Source organism: Aplidium turbinatum, chromosome 6, assembly GCF_918807975.1.
Source record: "Aplidium turbinatum chromosome 6, kaAplTurb1.1, whole genome shotgun sequence".
In the NCBI taxonomy this organism is placed as follows: domain Eukaryota; kingdom Metazoa; phylum Chordata; class Ascidiacea; order Aplousobranchia; family Polyclinidae; genus Aplidium; species Aplidium turbinatum.
In genome coordinates, this window is record NC_137477.1 from 22258658 (window position 1) to 22276752 (window position 18095).

Consider the following 18095-nt stretch of genomic DNA (forward strand, 5'->3'; position numbering starts at 1 on the left):
CTTCCGAAGTCACTTCACATACCCTTAACTGTGCCTTAACTTAAGTTCTTAAAAAAATTACAATGGGCAAACACGAAACTCAAAAAACATCTAAATCAGTTATCAGTATTTAAAAAAAAAATTTTGATCAATTCACGTCACATTGACGTCATTTTTCAGAAACGCGACTGACTCAAACTCGTCACATACAAGAAACGCTGTTCTCCACGAGGTGAAAAAGTTACGAGTTGCTCTCTGTAGGCTATGCTTAATCCTGGGTAGTTTTGATTATGCGAATAGGCTACCGTACTACGGTACTCGAATTTATCCACCTCTTTGTTTGAAATCTCTTCATTAGCGGCTGGGAAGAGTTAAGACACATGACACACCTGTATATTATTGCAGAGATTTTTTTTCAGATTGTGAAAGGACATGTCTCAATGCTTTTTTCCCTAAAACTAGCCAGTGGTTGAAAACAGTCATGCCTCTATGCCCTTAGTTATGTTAATTAAGCAAATTAAAAAACAAATTGAAAAACTTTAAAGCATCGCGATCTTTCTCTTGGTTGACACGCTGCCAAGCCCCTCTTGGATCCGCTACTGATGTCGAATGAGGGATTTGAATGTGTCTATTTTCCCATGACATTGAGGTTTTAGAGTTAGACTGAGAGTGATGCCCTACCATTTGACATCAGAACATATGTTTGTAACGTTAAAGGCTAAATTTTATATTGAGAAAAGTTGAACAAAGAAAAATATAAGATGTTAGCAATAAACAGTTTTCTTTGATGTCACGTGTTTAATTAATTAGCTTATAGCAGTCTACAATTCGGGGAAGAATATTTTCTCAATTCCCTTAAATGGTAGACTAAGGCATAGCCTACACAGGCTGTAGGGCTACAAATCAAAACAAATAATGATTTTAGTTACAACTAATTACAAAGAACAACGCAAAGGCTTCACCTTAATTGGCAGGGTAGCTTCTTTTAGAAACTTTGAATAATATAATTTATATTAGTTTCTTACATCATCTCAAACAAACAAAGTTCTGGTGTTTTCTGGCTGTTTATTTTGGAATAATCACGTGAGTTACATGTGTAGCCATTCACCATTGCCAACTGCGTGAAGCTTTTTTACGTCAGTGTAAATTATTGAGTTAGAAGAAGCTCATTGAATTTCCTTGAAATATTCATGGGATTTTTATTTTCTAAAAGCTTTTCTGTGGACTTTTAATTTAATTCCAGTAGACTCGTCCATGCCATAAGTTACAAAACAATAGAATAACTCTTTCCAAGCTGTTAACGCTTCAATCTAATCAGCCTAACAATGTAATAAAAAAAAATTAACAGAAAAAAATTCTAATTAAAAATTTAAAACAATTTGTAAAATAATAAATTAAACATGGCTGTTTAATTTTGGATTGAGTAGGTCTGTCACAAAACTTTGTCAAGACAATACTAACAATTCTTTCATGCTTTTTGTTTTTTATACTGCGTGGGGAGCTAAACACGAGGTTAAACTTCAAAGATACATCGCCTCGATAGCTCAGTTGGTTAGCGCGTGACTTCGTAAACGAAGAAACTTCAAGATCAAGCGGCGCTGTTTCCACTCTCGGGATGTGCGCTTGAGCAACGCATTCTAGGGACTGATCTCCATTCAGCGGCACCTGATGGATGGAATAATTCCCGGCAACCACACTTTAACAATAGAAAACTTCACTTTGTCAATCTCGGTAACCGCCCTGCGTCAAAAGCATAGCCGTAGGAGTGTAAAATATTTTGGGGAGACGAACAAAATTTGCCCAAATTTTCCAAAGTTTGCCCAAATTTTGTCTTTGCATAATATATTTTCAAAAACGCAAAACTACTCACAACCTCTGAGGTAGTGCAGTCTAATAATAGGCTAACTTTACAGTTGTCAACTGGGCCGTGTACAAAAACACAGGAAACAAAACGTTGGCTACAGCAGCAAAACAAGACTAACTTAAATTTAACCTGCATTTAGACCTGTCTAGTGTCTGCGTCCCAATTAAATAAACCATCAAATTGAAACACTCTTGTGTGGTACAAAAATATATATATTAAGCCTAACTGGATTCAACAATTTGAACTGAGACTTCAGCAATAACTGGATAACAATAATTGCTGAATACTCATGTCGCCAGATTATTTGAAAAACTCCAGCCGAACTCCAATAAAAGGCCAGACCAAAAGTAGCTCAACCTTTTCATTATGAAGATAGTCCAAAGACACAGTAATTGTAAATTTGCATTGAAAAAAAAAACTAAAATGACAACCTATTTATATACGATGGACTAAACACTAGTAATTTATCTTGCAAAACAGACTATTGTTTAGAAACCAAAATTTGTTCTTCGAAGCCTATACTAGTAAGTTACTGCATATGAAATTGGTTGCCTGACCACTGACCAACCATTTTTAAAAGGAATCACGAATATTGTGCAAGTTCCTAATACAAGAAAAATAGATTTTATTGCAATGTATTGTATCGATAAATGTAATGTATACACTCAAACAATCAAAAACATGATAGCCTCCTACTGTATATTCTGTTTTTATTACATAGGTAGGCTACTAGACTAAACTAAATTCTTATTTTACTGTTTGGTGGCTGAAGTGGCTATTTTACCACCAGAGAGCTAAAGTGGGCCCGGTACCCGGAAGGGGGCCCGGTGCTTTACCATCTGACGGCTGAGCTGGCTGTTTTAACCTCTGATGGCAATTCCTTTGAATCTGATTATTTTAAGATCTTGATAATGTTTGAAGTCGCGGGGAATCTTTTAAATCCGCCCCTTAAATATTCCGACACGGGTCCAAAAGTACCATCTAGACCCCCTGGGGCCCCTTCCGGTCGGAGGGCGCTTGCTATGCCTCTGATCAAAATATTAAAGTGCACCAACTTGCGATGTAAAATATTTTTTCCAAACAATTTAATACTCGAATCAGGTTTTTCAACTGGTTTGCAAATGAAAACAAAACAAAGAAACAGACTAGACGTGGAAAATGACATCCGTTGCGCTCTTTCCAATAGGCTACTGCTTATTCCACGCAATCATGAGTTGTTGAGACAAAAACAATCTATCAAGGCTTTGTCAATCCGAGGATAAAGATTCAAAACCAATCAACCACAAGCTTCACACTGACTGTTAAATACATTGACTCTTGTTGAACCATAGGCATACGAAGAGCTCTATCATTCTATTAGTAACAAGAGAGGAATCCTAGTTAGTCAATTGAGAAAATTAGAAAATTTGGGAAAAAAGGTTGTAAAATTGAAACTGGACAAACAATACTTCGAAACTTGCATCAACCTGAACATTTGCCCAGAATTTTTAACTTCGTATGCCTATGGTTTAACAAGACAAACTCTCTACCGAAGCTCTAACATTGACTCTTATATTTCAAATATATTCTTTGAATAAAGTATTTTTCAGCAAAGTTCATCATTGATTATTTTAGTGTGAAGAATATTAGAAGCTACAGAACTTCTTACTAGCAAGAGTTTAGTTTCTCTGTTCTATGAGAGATTAAAATATTATTCTAAACAAGTTATTAAACTAAATTTGTAGGGGGAAATTTAGATTTGAATATCGACTGAAAGGGTCCACAAGATAAAAAAGGTTGGGAACCACTGCAGTAGAGGATCTCTGTGAATGGCAACTTAAGCATAAACTTTGGGAGGCTGTTTGAATTCGAAAGGATTTTAAAGATCAGCAAAATCGCGTCATGGCTCCTCTTGCGGAATCGAAGTTGGAAAGATTTTTAGACTTGGTACGTCCTGGCATGAATGTTAGACAGCATCCACAAAGCACAAAACACCTGTGTCGTCACTGAAAAAGATTAAGTATCTTCAACATCCAGTGGAGACTCGCTAACGGCACTGTAGCTAAAAGTGTGGAAGCGGCTATTTCTATACTGCTACCATAAGTTGTAAATGTTTTATTTTCCAAAGATAAATTAACACCAAAGCTTGCATGCCGCCGCCATTTCACAAATCAAACTAGGAACATGAAAGCGATCATGTGAAGAAAGCGTCCTGGCCGCTTGATCATCACCCCCTGAGTATGATGCAGTAGAGCTGCTCTCCACAGCACCAAATCAAGGTGAACCATTTGAAACAAAGTTTGCAGACGTTAAATTGATGTTAAAACAATTGATTTTGCTCATCATCATCATTAAGTTTCTTCCTCTCGTCGAGATTTGGAGGCAATGAGGCGCCAAGTTTCTCTGTTGTGAGATTTTTCTACTGCAGTATGATTTGCTACCTAGGTTGAAATGCTTAATCTTCTAATAGGCGTAGGCTACAGACGTACTAATTGGCGTTGGCAGGAGGGGTCTAGGGGTACTTTTGGAGCCGGGATAATTTCAGGGGCTTGCAACCTTTCCAAGGGGCCCGAGAACTTCAACAAACCATTACGTATGCTTGGGGCACATTTTTCTGAAAAGTATCTTGATTTGGTGCTCGAGAATTCCATTGGTACCGGGCCCAAACAATCCTCTTAACGGCCCTGGACGTACTTCACCTATACACAAAGTTGCGGCTGGCATTTGAACCGATATCTTTCGTCATTTCACTTTTCAATCAAGCTATCGGAGTTCATGACACGGTTTTATATTTGATAATCATAATGGAATTGAATGACGACATAAACAGATAAAACAAATGCAATGCACTGGAATTTGCTTTGGTTTACTTCAAATAACAACAGGAAAAACAAAATAATAAGAAATTGGAAGCAGGAAAGACTAACCCACCAACTGTAGCGATAAGTGAATGGAATGCTACGCAAATGTAGCGTAAGTATTGCAATGTTGATAAAAAACACGTAATCTAACATTTGACAAGTGAACATTGCAAGGACGCTACAAGATAAAATGACGAACAATTGAATTCCTAAGAATCGGGCAGTGCGACAGACTCTGATGTCTCAAGCACGACAATACGTAGATTAAAAAAAAAACTTCAACTGGTGGGATCGAACCACGATCCTCTGCTTTCTCGAACAGTGCTGTAAAACACTGATACGACTCAGTGATTGAAGATAAAGCTTGAGGAAGCTCATTAATATGGGATAACCAACCGTTGAATCCAATCAGCACAATAGTGATATCACAGTAAAATTGATTATGAAGAACACGGCTTTCCGATCAAAAGATACCGTTATTTTACGTTTAATTAACAACGAAACAAATCACATCGACTGCAACAAAGTTGCTTTGTCGTCCATCAGAAAGAAAATGAAAAATCAATCGTAGTTCCTTGAATTTGCAAACATTTGCTAACCGTGGTGAATTGCTATTTGACAGCTCTACGATTTACCCAGCCGCTTGGACCAGTGGTTTCTAGACAGCAAATCAGTCGTTCTTTACATTGATTTTCTGTCTAGGTATTCACATATTCGAAATGCTGCACCTTGGAAGAGACTCATAGATTCAACGTGACGCTTTTAGTTATATTGGACTTGAACATACCCCCTGGAACACGCCACTACCTCCGTTTCATACGTTGATGTGTCCATAAAATTTAGATTGAGAACATTTTCATGTGTCCATAGAGTTTAGATCGAGAACATTTTCTGTTAACAGTCTTCACCACCAGGTTCATTTATCATCACACCGTGATATGGAATGTTTGCTTGCAACGCTTGCAATATGAAACCGACGTCACATTTAAGGACTAAAATTTTATAACCGGGCTGGAAACTAACCAGAAGAATGAATGCGGTTTCAGTGCTTTGTTACAGCGGCGTGTAATGTCCATGAATTTTGTTTTTGGCAATGTCAAGAGGCCAATGCGCAGCCTTTTTATTCTAAAATTAGTTTTATAAATAAAATACAAAAAAAAATCAAATAAAGGAAAAAATAATTAAAAAATTGATGATCACAAGCTAGACCCCCCGAGACATGATAGCAAGACCAACTAAAAATTTAAACGGACAGCACAAATGCAAAGAGTTTAAAGTAGGAAATGCAAAATAAGCACGAAGAGACTCATATCGACAACGTTTTAACGTCTAGCGACGTTTAATCGAAAAATAAAAACAGTACGCTTGTAATCACAACACGACATCCGCCTACAAACATGTACGAGAGATTACATCAACATAATTTTCTCTCCTGATCAAGGATTGCATTTTTGCATCGTCACCAAGGTTTGATTCAAGCGCTGCAAGTAACCCAGATCCACCGTTTGTACTTTGTTTCAACGTCTGCATATGTTAGTTGAAATTTTGCATCATACATGGTTGGATGCATCAGCAAAGACCTGTTAAGCAGCAGGCTAAGTTAATCGTCGATCCCTAATCAGCAGATTACAGTCGATGGATAAAGAAAAAACTTAGTATGCGGATTAAGCTGCTAAGTCGTCATTGCTTAGTCAGTGAAACTGATTTTAAGCAAATCTTTTCACCAACGATTAAGCTTATCATCGGATTAGTTAATCGCGAATCAATTTGGGTGAGGTTTATCGATTGATCAGTAATCGGTGATTCTATCCAGAGGATTACCATTGGCGCACACAAGAACATTGTTCGCCCAATAAGCTATTTAATCGCCCGATTTGCTCAACAGGTAAACAATAAACATGCACTGTTGGTGCATCCAATCCTAAAAGACGTTAGAATGAGCGTGGCAGTGTAATTCTAAGGGAAGTAAAAGTTTAGATCGAGAAAAAATCATTTATTCGTTTTCCCAGCGTGGTTGTAGTGTCCCTAACTGGCAAGGAAAAATGATTTCATTTATTTTGCAACTAACACGTTTCGGGCACCCTGCCTCCACAAGACTCAACACAAAGTGTGAAATTATATCCAAAGCTCAAACTTTGATTTGATTTGCATACAATAAACATTACCAAGCATTGTAAATGTAAAACTGTGATACGCATCGTCAACTGAAGCAATCCTTACCAAGACAGCAAAATCCGTCATTTTTACATTGAAAAGACGTTGAATCAATGTAAAAATGACGGATTTTGCTGCATGGCCATCAGTAGGACGTCATTAACAAACAAAACCCCGCTGACAAAATTGGTCCTTTTAACACTGATTTAAAAAGAACCAGTTAGCTAGTTGGGTATTAAACGATAAAAAATACAGTGGTAGTTCGAAAATATTTGGATCACATCCATCGTCGATTAACAGTTTGAGGACGTATTTAAATTCGTTCAAAGCGGAAGCTGTAGACAAACATAACTCCTTATGGCTGGGAAAACATCATTGAAAACTTAACAGTTGCCTAATTTCTTTGTCGGCAAAACTACGTCTTCTTTGCGTCGGTCGGCGTTTGACAAATGTAAAAACTACGACATTTGAAATTAACAGATAAAACATCTTGAAATCACGGTTGATCATAGCTACTTGCACACAGTGAAAACATAAAAAGAAAAAAAGAAAATTAATGTCATGTCCGATCAGGCAATGGGAAAACAAAGTGAGAGAGATTCGCAGCGGTTTCTGGAGTAGTGGACTTTGCAGTACCCCCGGTTTTAGGGGTGATGTGACCCTTTGTTGGTATAGAATGTGTTTCTCTATCGGCCAACTGAACGTTGCTTTTGTTGTCAGGTATTTCACTTGCAAAGTGGCAATTTTCGGAATCGTTTTTTAAGACTGTTTTAGTATCAACGGATAAAGTTTCAGGTGAAGATGGATTGGAAAACGAAAAACTGAAATTAAACGCTTTTTTTGAGTTCGCTCCCGCTTCTAACTTTGAGTGATTTTCTTGCGTTTTGCCATTCAGGCAAGCTCCGTTTCCCGGCAATTCGAAATGGCCGTTCGATGTCGGAGATGAAGCGGCGACGTTCATGTCTTTATTTTGTAAACACAACCGTCCAAAAGGAGATTGAAGGGCAGGAGAAGATGCTGACTCTGGAGGTTCAGAAGGATTCTCGGATTTACTCTGTTGTACAGGCGAGGGAGAAAGACGTTCCGACGTTGGCAACCGCATCTTCTTCTTTCGTTGCTTGGAAGAGCGATTCTTTTCCGAAGATTGCAACTTGGATGTGTTGTTGTTGTGTACAAGTTGTTGTGGTGTTGGCTGCTTTAAGTTTATTTTCGGTTCTTTCGGTGATGGAAGATTGGCTTCTGATAAGGATCGTCTATTCTTCGGAGTTTGGGAACGTGGGACTTCAATGGTTAAAGCTTCCTTAGATGTAGGATGCCTACCGTTCACATCACGGGGACTACGGATGGATCCCGTCGTCGAAGGAGTGGTCACATTCTCCCCTGCCAAGATGCGGCCGTATCTGCTCAAGGCTTGATGGATGAACTGATACTGCTCCCAGGTCTGGACCATTCCACCCCTGAAAGAAAGCAAAAACAACGTTAAATCAAAAATCGACGTCCAGCCGAAACAATCTAAACCAAAATTTAAGTTTAATTTTTCATTATTTAGTGTGAAACTTCCGGGCTTTAATATAAAAGAAACACAAGTCGTTTACCAAACATAAGTGGCGTGAAAAAAAGTCCATTTAACGACGATCAACTGAGTCAAACGTGAAGTACAGCCAACATCACTGACCTGTCGAGTCTCATTTGCGATACAAGCCTCAAAATGTCAGTACGGCCAGTCTTTATGAGTTGCTGGCAGCCAACGGTGACGGCGATGTAGCAACCGGTGCGTCCAATGCCAGCGCTGTTTCAAAACATGGTACTTGTTAGATAAGCGGTTAAAGCCACAGTACAAAGCTCGAACGGCGCAGGCTCGATATCGCTCGAGAGCGTGCAGCTGCGTCGCTGGTAAGACACTTAAGGTATGTTTGAAGGTACACAAGATTGGCTTCCTTGCCTTCCCGTCCAGGTAATCTAAATCTTCAATCACCGGGAGTAAGACTGGATTGGATACAACAAACAAACCACACAAGTAAACATGCCATTCATAAATCGACGGTGCCAATACAAAAAAGCTCGATGTAGCGATATTACCTGCAATGGACCACCATGGGCCCATGTGACGGCTTTTTCCATATCGAAACTTCTTGAACCAACTCAAGCAAGCCTCTGGTCTTTTCTGGTGTCTCATGGTCCATCCAAGTGGTGTACCAGTAATGTCTTATAGTTCTGGTTTGGTTTTCTCGGCTCATTTCGAGCTATGGAATCAAAAACATGTTTCAAATAATGTAAAACACAACATGTACTTAATGGATGCCTCAAAAGGAAGTTTATTTCACTTCAATGTCTGCTGAATCAACGTAAAAACGAACTGATTTGCTCTGGATGAGTAGGATTATTCCGGCAGAGTAGCTGGTACTGAACTATTGGTACTAAAATTTCACGTTGAAAATTTTTCAGGCAAATTTTACGATGGGTTTAACAAGTAGGTAACTGCGGAATAGTGAAGAGCCCCTACTGATGCAAGCACGAAATGTAAAATGGCTACATGACTAGACTCACCGATCTGACCGCAAAATGGTCATATTTTCTCAAGGCTACCACTTTGATTTTCACGTCATGATATGTTGCCGTATCTTCGACTTCAATGGGAAGATATTGCGTGCATTTCTATAAAAGATCAAGCGAAACTGAATGAAAACCTAATCAAATTAACATACAATGGCTATTGTAGCTATTGTTTTAACTATTAAGATTAAGACTGATCATAGAAAACATTTTAAGGTTTAACTATACACTGTACAACAAAATACGTTTCTATGTAGTCGTGTAGATGGAATGGTCGAGCACATTACGAATGCTTGAATTTAGACTACTCACTTATGTGGCGTCGTCTTTTTGCAGTAAAAATACAGAAGTATAAAGGGGAAAGGTGGTACAGTAGTAACGCTATACAGCAGTAAAAAAGGTACGCGCTTGATGTATAAGATCTGCATTAATCTTTGTGCAATATTTGTAGAAACATGAACGTTGACAGCCGGCAAAACCAGGGCGTTATGCATTGATTCGACGTCTGAATGGATCTAAGTAGCGTCTATTTGTTCGATGCAAAGTTAATTTCAAACTGTCGCAACTCCATGAGCGTTGACCTCGCAGCTTCTACAACTAATTCCAACCCAGACAGCAAATAAGTCGTTTTTACATTGATTTTTTTGCAGACGTTGAATAAATGTAAAAAAAAGCTGATTTGCTATCTGGGAAGAGATTACAGCAACCATTTTGAATTCAATGTAGAAAGGACAGACTTTACCAGAAGGTCAAAACAAAAGTACATGCATCGACCAGTCGACCACACATCACTGACTCACTTCTTTACGTTCTTTAAGCTTGGTGATCATTATCACACTAGCCGCGTTTTCTTCCCACACCATTCTCCAAAAGTCTACCACAGTGTTAGCCATTGGTCCCTGCAAAGCATAAAAGCACGATTGAAACTGCGTTGGCGTAGGACAAGTGGAATAGGTTTCGTGTATATTGAAAGACTTATATGATGTGAGCCAATGAGTTACGCGCATGACATTACAAACCTACCAGTTCAAACCAGTCATAACAGGTTAATTTGTTTTGTGCAGGCGTCCTCTGCAAAGCCCAACAATCAGCGAAACATGTTCGGCTATATCACAACACGTTAAAGCAACGTAAAATTAATCAAAAATCGCGGCATTTTACCTGAGTTGCAATAAAAGCCGCGTTTTTGCGATTAACTGAAGGACTAGTCAACTCTTCATCTGTTGATGAAGAGGTCGAAGAAGGAAGATCCGTGCAATCCCGGATGTAGTTAGCGTTGATGTAGGTGGATAATGGTTCATCTTCGGAAGTTTTCGGGAGCTTCACACGGCTGTGTTCATCTGAGTAAGATGCGAAGTTAATTATGTATTCGAAGATTGGGAGATTGTAAGATGTCATGTCATAAAGCAAACATGATTTTGATCAGTCGTTTTCAGTTAGATCACAGGACAGAGAAACAAATTAAAAAGATCTGTGGGTCATATTTACCACAACAGTGGTTTGTCATGCAAGAGTACAAAATCATATTTTAATGTTGAGATCTTTCATCGGCCCTTAATTCTGACACTTACGCATTCCTGCAGGGGTCTGAAAACGCATGATTTTGTCAAACTGCTACCACGGTTGACAGCTCAATGTCCTAGGTTTGAATTTAAGCGGAATGTTTCTAAACGCATTCAATCCGCTAGGTGCTGCTGACGGGGGAGCTTTTAGTAAAGTGGATTGCACGATCACACAATCTAAGAGCTACATCTTCGATGCTGCATTGTAGCATTTCATGGCCAGCGAAGCCGTTTGTTTATTGATTCAGTTATCGACACAGACAACACGTCTGCACATCTAACCTTATATGAACTACCGTACCAGAGATTTACTTTTTAAATCGTGAACAGCCTGACCCGAGTTGCTATTTTTAATGCATAAGAGTTATACATCGCATAAATCTTAAATTGTTCGTCAAATTTGTAATAAAACAGAAAAGATCAAGCATGTCTTTAAAAAAACAAAATTGTCTGTAGTACAATCTGGACATAACCACGCACTGAACAAGACGTAAACAAACAAACACAATTTAAACGATCAAGTTCATGCACCGCTGAAGAAACTAAACTCTAGAATACGTAGGCTAGCAAAGACACATACTTGGCAAAATTGTCCTGTATCTGTTCTTGGTGCCGTGCCCGGCTACGTTGAAGTGGTTCTCAGAGGGATGGTTCATTGGTATCTCCCAAAATTCTCTTTGCAAGCAGCTGGCATCGCATGATTTCACGTGCAGTTCGGTGGGAGACAACGGCGATGAAGCCCTTTGCAGGTAGGCGAGAGGTCTCCTAAAATCATCGAATCAAATACAATTTCAGTATTTTCAGTTCATGTCATGCGAAAAAACTGACCTCGGCATAGTGAGACTCGATAAAATACAACAATATTGTAAAATTATCTTTTTCTTCTTCTTCGCGTACCAAGCCTGTCCCAAGCCGAAACTCTCATGCGTTTTAGTTATCAGTAGTCACGCAGCTTGACTTTGAGTGACGTTTATTGTTAAAAAAAAACTTTTTTTTTTAAATATTTAGAAGTCTAAGTATGATGTCTAAGTAATGTATGAATATGATGACGATGAACTACGAGTGTTAGAACAGGTCAATGCGCATGCACAATGACTTTTCACACTGCAGCGCAACACGTACAAGCTATCGACGTGAATGCGTAACAGGGCGTTTTGGCCTTTGATGACGTAAGGCTATGACCTAACCAACCAGTCGCTACAAACACAGATTCAAGCGAACAATAAACATCGGGGCTCAAATGGCCTATGCCCGTGTGATACCACAGAGGTAATGAGTTAATTGTTATTGAGTGGTTGCAACTTACGGTGACTTCGCAGAAGTTATAGTGGCAGGAACGTTGCTTTTCTCGCCCGCACGAAGGGTGATGGTCAAAGCAACATTGGATCCACGCCTGACAAGATATAAACAACGCATTGATATCACAGTCATATTCACTTTCAACAATCAACATTTAACTTACTTACTGCTTTTACCACCTTTATGCTTTAACTTTCTGCTAAAAGATCACATAAAGTGTGGAAATTGACACAAAAGCATATTTTCACATTCATTTTCTAACAATTCTTAAGTGCTCTGCTTCAAACCAGCATGGATCAGATGCACTCACCATTTTGCTATTAAAACATGCATTATGATATTTGTAATCACCAATTATGAAAATAAGAACCAATTGTCCACAACCAACACAAGTTGAAAGGGCCATGTTGCTTGTATACCTGGGCTTGGGCAGAAACAGGTGTCAAGAGTATAGATTTATAGCTATCATGTCCACATTGGCGCTATGCAGAAAGAATGAATAAGAATCGGGGTTTGAAAATAAACATAGCTTACCTCTCCAGCAGTCCTCTTGGCTTCATTCGTTTACTTTTAGGTTTTGCGTTGACGAGAGGGGTGACTTTGTCTTCGCACTCATCGACTGTAGGTTCGTTAGATTCAACAAGACTATCGTGCACTTCACATATCGTATAATCTAAATTAAAACATGTACAAATAACAGCTCATGAAACAATCTAATATATTCAATCACATTTCTCTTTGCTGACTAAAAATAGAGTTCGCTAAACTTTCCATAAAATAGAGGTGTAAAAAGTAAAACAGCGTTTTTAAAGGGGAAGTTTTCTTAAACAGACGGCAAGAAGTGTGGTTGCCTACAAAGCAAGACAGTATAGTGATCACGCACAAAACTCTCACATAGAAGCAATTTCCTATTTAAAATACAACTGATTCTGTATTTTCAGCAAAAAATGTAAAAGTGGCCACCCTCAACCACAGTAGCCCACCGTAGTCAGTTTCCCTTTCCTTCGCTGCCTTTCTATTGGAAACGGCACCTTCCAAATTCAGCAACACCTGGGCAAAGGTGAGCGTTGTTTTTGAACACCCAACTTGACCGGATGTGGAACTAGGTTCAAATGGTTGGAAACCAAGCGCCTGTGCTTTCTGAAACCTCACGACCTCTGGTACTGGCTTGCGCTTTTCTCTGTTACTTTAACCTTGAATGCTACAAATAACCTACAAATTTCTTCCATACTAAACATTAAACTGTTTTTTTTTGCGTAAACTTGAGGTTTTAAAATATTTTTGTCTTTCTTTTTATTTACAGCACTTTCCGTCGAAGAGAAGACATGTTACTGAATCCATGACATTTTTCATCAAATCTACAAATCATATATTTAAGTCGATTTATATACCCATTAAATTTAGTTACTGTAATGCAAAAATAAAGGAAAAAAAATGAGCAATTTCCGCTTCCTGGCTGAAACCCTCAGTCTGTTTCGTTGACACTGACTTCCAACGTTGCCATCATGCTCTTAAACTTTAACAAAACTTTAACGTCTAAAGTCGAAAAACTGACGTAAAACAAAGATCGGCTTCAAATCTGGACTGTTAAAAAAAGCAGTTTTGCCACAAATACAACAAACATCTTTGATGTTTTTGTGTAGCAGCGATGCTCTTCCACCTGAATCAAGACTAAGTTTTGGAGAAAAAACCTACACGGGTGCGAAAAAGTTAATTATGAAATAATAACAATTCATCATCGTGGCACCAAGGTAATTACAGTCAAAGCGAACACATTTCCGCTGGGAGAATCTCTAAACACTTGAAAAACCTAGAAGTGATACAATAATTAATCAGAACATTACCATGATTACTGGTGGCATTACATATCCTTAGCGCTAAAACATATCATTCTCAGAAGGCCTAAACGTTGTTTTTTTTGTAATCGAAAAAAGAGAAGTAGTTCAGGTTTAAAACAGATGCGCTTGGTGGAGCTTTCAAATTCTGCTTCACTGACGTATAGGCAGGCTACTACGGCTAAAAAACTGAGTAATCTAAGGCCGCGCGAGGCAGCTGCATCCAGTCTACACAACAACAACAATAGCCTTGGGTAAATCAAACACTAACTACTGGTCTGCACTTTAGACATACGGTGGCAGGAGTCAGGAAGCTCTGACGTCACAAACTGACTCAACTCGGGCTTGAGTGCGGTGGAATCAAGCTCAGGCTAGAGAGTTTTTTCGTATTATTTTTCATCTAATTACTGAAAAAATTCTGCTTTTTCAACGTAAATAATGCGAAGTTGGCTGAGCTGGTGAAACATCTATGCAGCACACCATACTGAAGTAATTGCGCGTTTAACAAAACGTACAATTATAGAATTTAATTAATGGCATTAAAGGTTACCATAACAGGCTACATTCTACCTTGTCGGCTTTTATCGTATTAACGTTGAATCTACACTAGAGAACGTAAAATCGACAAAATGTAGTTTATTTGCTAAAGAGAAGCAGTGTTTTCTGAATGGGTAAGACCATGTCACACCTGATTGCTCAAGTCTTGATGGTGAATTTGAAAGCAATAATTTAACCACACACATAACCGCAATTGAGTTAGTAGAAATAAAGAGGAATCAACAAATAGATGGCTTCAAAATGGAAAGATTGAAGACCTTGAAACTAACCCACTAATCAGTGTGACGTCACTGTGAATTTCTCATCATCGTAACAAATTGCTGTTTTGATTCTCAAGGAAAAAATTTTATATCGAGAAAACGATGCTAGATGCTTGTAAATCAATAAGCACCTTTTTTTCGTTTCTAAAGTGCAGGCCACGTGCAGTAGGGATTTAGTTTGAAATAAAAAAAATAAAAATAAAAAAAAAACTACACACTGCGTTAAAATAAACGTTTTTAAGACTATTTTCTACTTTCTTTTCATTGTACAATTGGACATTTTCCAAATTAAATCACCAGGCTAAGCCAATTTCATACGATACGCTGTCTTCGTAATTCAAGGTTGAGAATGGCTTTGCAGTTTAAAAACAAAATGCTGCAAAACAGTGCGCGCCATTTCATGGTAAATAATATTGAATGATAAAAATGAAATGTTGTAACACGCGAAACATAATTATCGTTTATTACATCAGTATGATGCAGGATGGTTCAATTCTCCGAACGCTAACGACAATGAAGAGCTACGAATTAAATTAGAGCCACTCAAGGAACCAGGAGCAGATGCCGACCGCCTTACGTTGCTTTAACGTCGATTGAAGTGGAATTGATGTGAAATACTCAATTTTTCTTGACCAAGTAGAAGAATTGCAATTTTTAAAGCTATATCAAAATCATGTCTAAAATGTTTGCGAATTTTTCGGATGCTTTGTAGATGCGTGAAAACTAAGACAGTGACACAAACAAGACAGTCTGCACCGTTGAAGACATGTCCTTGATATCTCCGCTGATAAAAACAGCAGTTTTGCTTAACTGTGTAAAATCTCGAAACTGATTATATACCTCTCTCTGGCTGCAAACTTTCTTACCATCTGAACTGTGTGATACGAGCAAAAATGCTTCAGAAATCGACTGATGTACTACACTTCACACCAGCTGTGCATCTTCCATAAAGTGCATCCTGAAAGTTTTTTTCCAGTGACTTGATACGCTGAACGCAAAATCGTAAGAAAATCCAGCAAATTTTCACTTTCACGCAGTTTCTCTGCAAGCAAGACTAGAATCTCGCAAAATCATGTTAGCTGTAAAGATCTTCACTGCATGTAACAAGCAATATATATGCAGGGAGAACAATAATGCTTGATAAACCGAAGAGTTCTTTGAAGTTAGGTTGATATCTCACAACATTTGTTCAACGTGAAACAGCGAATGTAATAGCTCGAACGAGTGTCTTGATCACGTGACTTCTATTCAGATCAGGAAACGAGGGACATCTGCTATCAGCGATGGGAGAATTGCACAACCGCGCAATCAAGTCTATCCTGGTCACAAGGGGGAACATCGTTGAGTTGATTCTCTTGCAAACAACATCCTTGGTGGGTTTTTTTTAATGTACAACAAGTGAATCAGCTGCTCAGATATACGTTCTTCAAGACTGCAGCAAATTTAATAATTTCTGTAACAAGCAAATAAACCTTTCCTGTTTCAAAGGCACTGTGTATCACCTTTAGTTGGCACTTTCATGTGCAATTGTGCAGTGAAAAGATGTCACGCTAGAAACAATGTATTTTTTCACTCTTGAACTAATCCTCTTTCAAGGCACATTCCCAGACAGCAAATCAGTCGTTTTTTACATTGATTGAACGTTTGTAAAAATTGATGAAAAATGTAAAAATTGAAAAGTTAAAAACTGAATGTAAAAATTAATTCAACGTTGAATCAATATAAAAAAACTGATTGACGAAAAACTGACGACTGATTTGCTGACTGGGTTGTGCGCGCAGGATACACTTACCTGCACCATACAGTTCATCGTAATACGATGGGATATTTACACTAAATCAAATCCTTGAACGATTAAGCCAGTGAAGAGAGTCAGATCCTACTGCATTGCCACTAACCTGGGTCTGGTGTGTACGGAAGGCGTTTCAATGCTGGAACAGTGGAAGCTTGAAATGCTGCAGCTGCTGCAAGGAAATTTGAATTGTCAGCTTGCTCCTTGCTTGGCTGCTCGTTCATCACACTCTTCTGGGATTCAACTTCGGGTTTCTCTACTTGAACTTCCGAAAATGTTACACATGGAGTTGGGTCCGATAAGGGAGCGTGACACCCAGGGGAGTAACGATTCTTTTTATCCAACTCCTCCTCCCTGGTAAGATCAAATAATTGTAACTTATCACATGGCTGACAGGTTGCGGACCTATACAATATTTTTAGGGGCACCAAAAATAACCTTGCAGGCTTGCACGAAAGGTAAAAAGGTGAAACGTGGGAGAAAGCTTTAGCTTGGGGAGCAGTCACGGAATTTTTTCTAAATCACAAAATATAGCATTTTTCTCCACTTTTATTAGATCACGTGATTAAACACTCCTCCTGATCTGTCATTATCGCAAAAGGGGTAAGAGCATCACTGTTAACATCCAACAAACCAATTTAATCAACAGAATTAAACTGATTGCCCAACGCTGTCTGGCTCGTGCAAATAAACAAGCAAAGGATTCGCAAATTACACCTCAACTGGTATGGTTCAATTTCAACTGCGTTTTTAATTTGACTTAACATGTTCAAATGAACTAACAACGCGCAACAATATTTCAGCCGCAAGTAACAACTTTAAAACATCAACATTGATGGCCAGGAAAGAGTAAGCAACCCTCTTTTCTAAAGTTATGCCTGAGATAGTGGTGATCATCTCCTGGCTATTACCGCGACTTGAGCAATAAAACATAATACGGTTCGCTTACAACTTAAATCGAAGTCTTGTTTAAACATTAAATTGACATGAAACATGATTAGTTTCAGCTTCAGAAAAGTTAAATCAGCAAGCACCAAAGCAAAACTCTTACTTCGCAACTGTGTTCGTCTGCGGCTCCAGGATGATGCGCATGTCCGGATGTTCGTTTGATGTCGGATCTGTTGTGCGTAGTGGTTCCTTCTCCTCAATGCACGATTCGGGATCAATATTACAATTGCTCTTAAGTCCTTCACGGTGACTCTTGTAATATTTTCTGACAAAACAAGCGGTTGTTGTCTGCAAAGATTAAAAAGAAAGTTATAACTCACAAGAATTTCGGTAGTTGCCAAACTATCTGCATATTAGTTTTATTAGCAAAATAAGCAGTTTGCGATGGTAAGGTCTCCAATAAGCTGTTTTACAGATGGTTGGTTTTGGACCTTACATTGTCATTGAAAAA

At 38.5% G+C, this 18095-nt stretch overlaps 1 protein-coding gene across 1 annotated transcript; it reads right to left on the reverse strand.

The window, feature by feature from the left end:
* Positions 1–4594: 4594 nt before the first annotated feature.
* On the reverse strand, positions 4595–17840 carry LOC145772258 (uncharacterized). Its single transcript, XM_082584118.1, has 11 exons — positions 17748–17840; positions 16803–17050; positions 12786–12924; positions 12259–12345; positions 11533–11717; positions 10552–10730; positions 10191–10289; positions 9385–9492; positions 8917–9080; positions 8513–8626; positions 4595–8294 (listed from the first exon to the last, which is right to left on the reverse strand). Exons 1-11 carry the CDS (start codon positions 17786–17788, stop codon positions 7397–7399), a joined length of 2262 nt encoding a protein of 753 aa, XP_082440244.1. The 5' UTR covers positions 17789–17840; the 3' UTR covers positions 4595–7396.
* Positions 17841–18095: the final 255 nt, after the last annotated feature.

What these genes read in the sequence shown, in the direction of transcription:
- LOC145772258 (XM_082584118.1), bottom strand. Translation starts at nt 17,788, where the DNA reads ATGCGCATCATCCTGGAGCCGCAGACGAACACAGTTGCGAA. An exon ending in ATACAGGACAATTTTGCCAA is followed by an intron (nt 10,731 to 11,532) that starts GTATGTGTCTTT and finishes CATCTTACTCAG; the next exon opens with ATGAACACAGCCGTGTGAAG. An exon ending in AGCTTAAAGAACGTAAAGAA is followed by an intron (nt 9,493 to 10,190) that starts GTGAGTCAGTGA and finishes GATCTTTTATAG; the next exon opens with AAATGCACGCAATATCTTCC.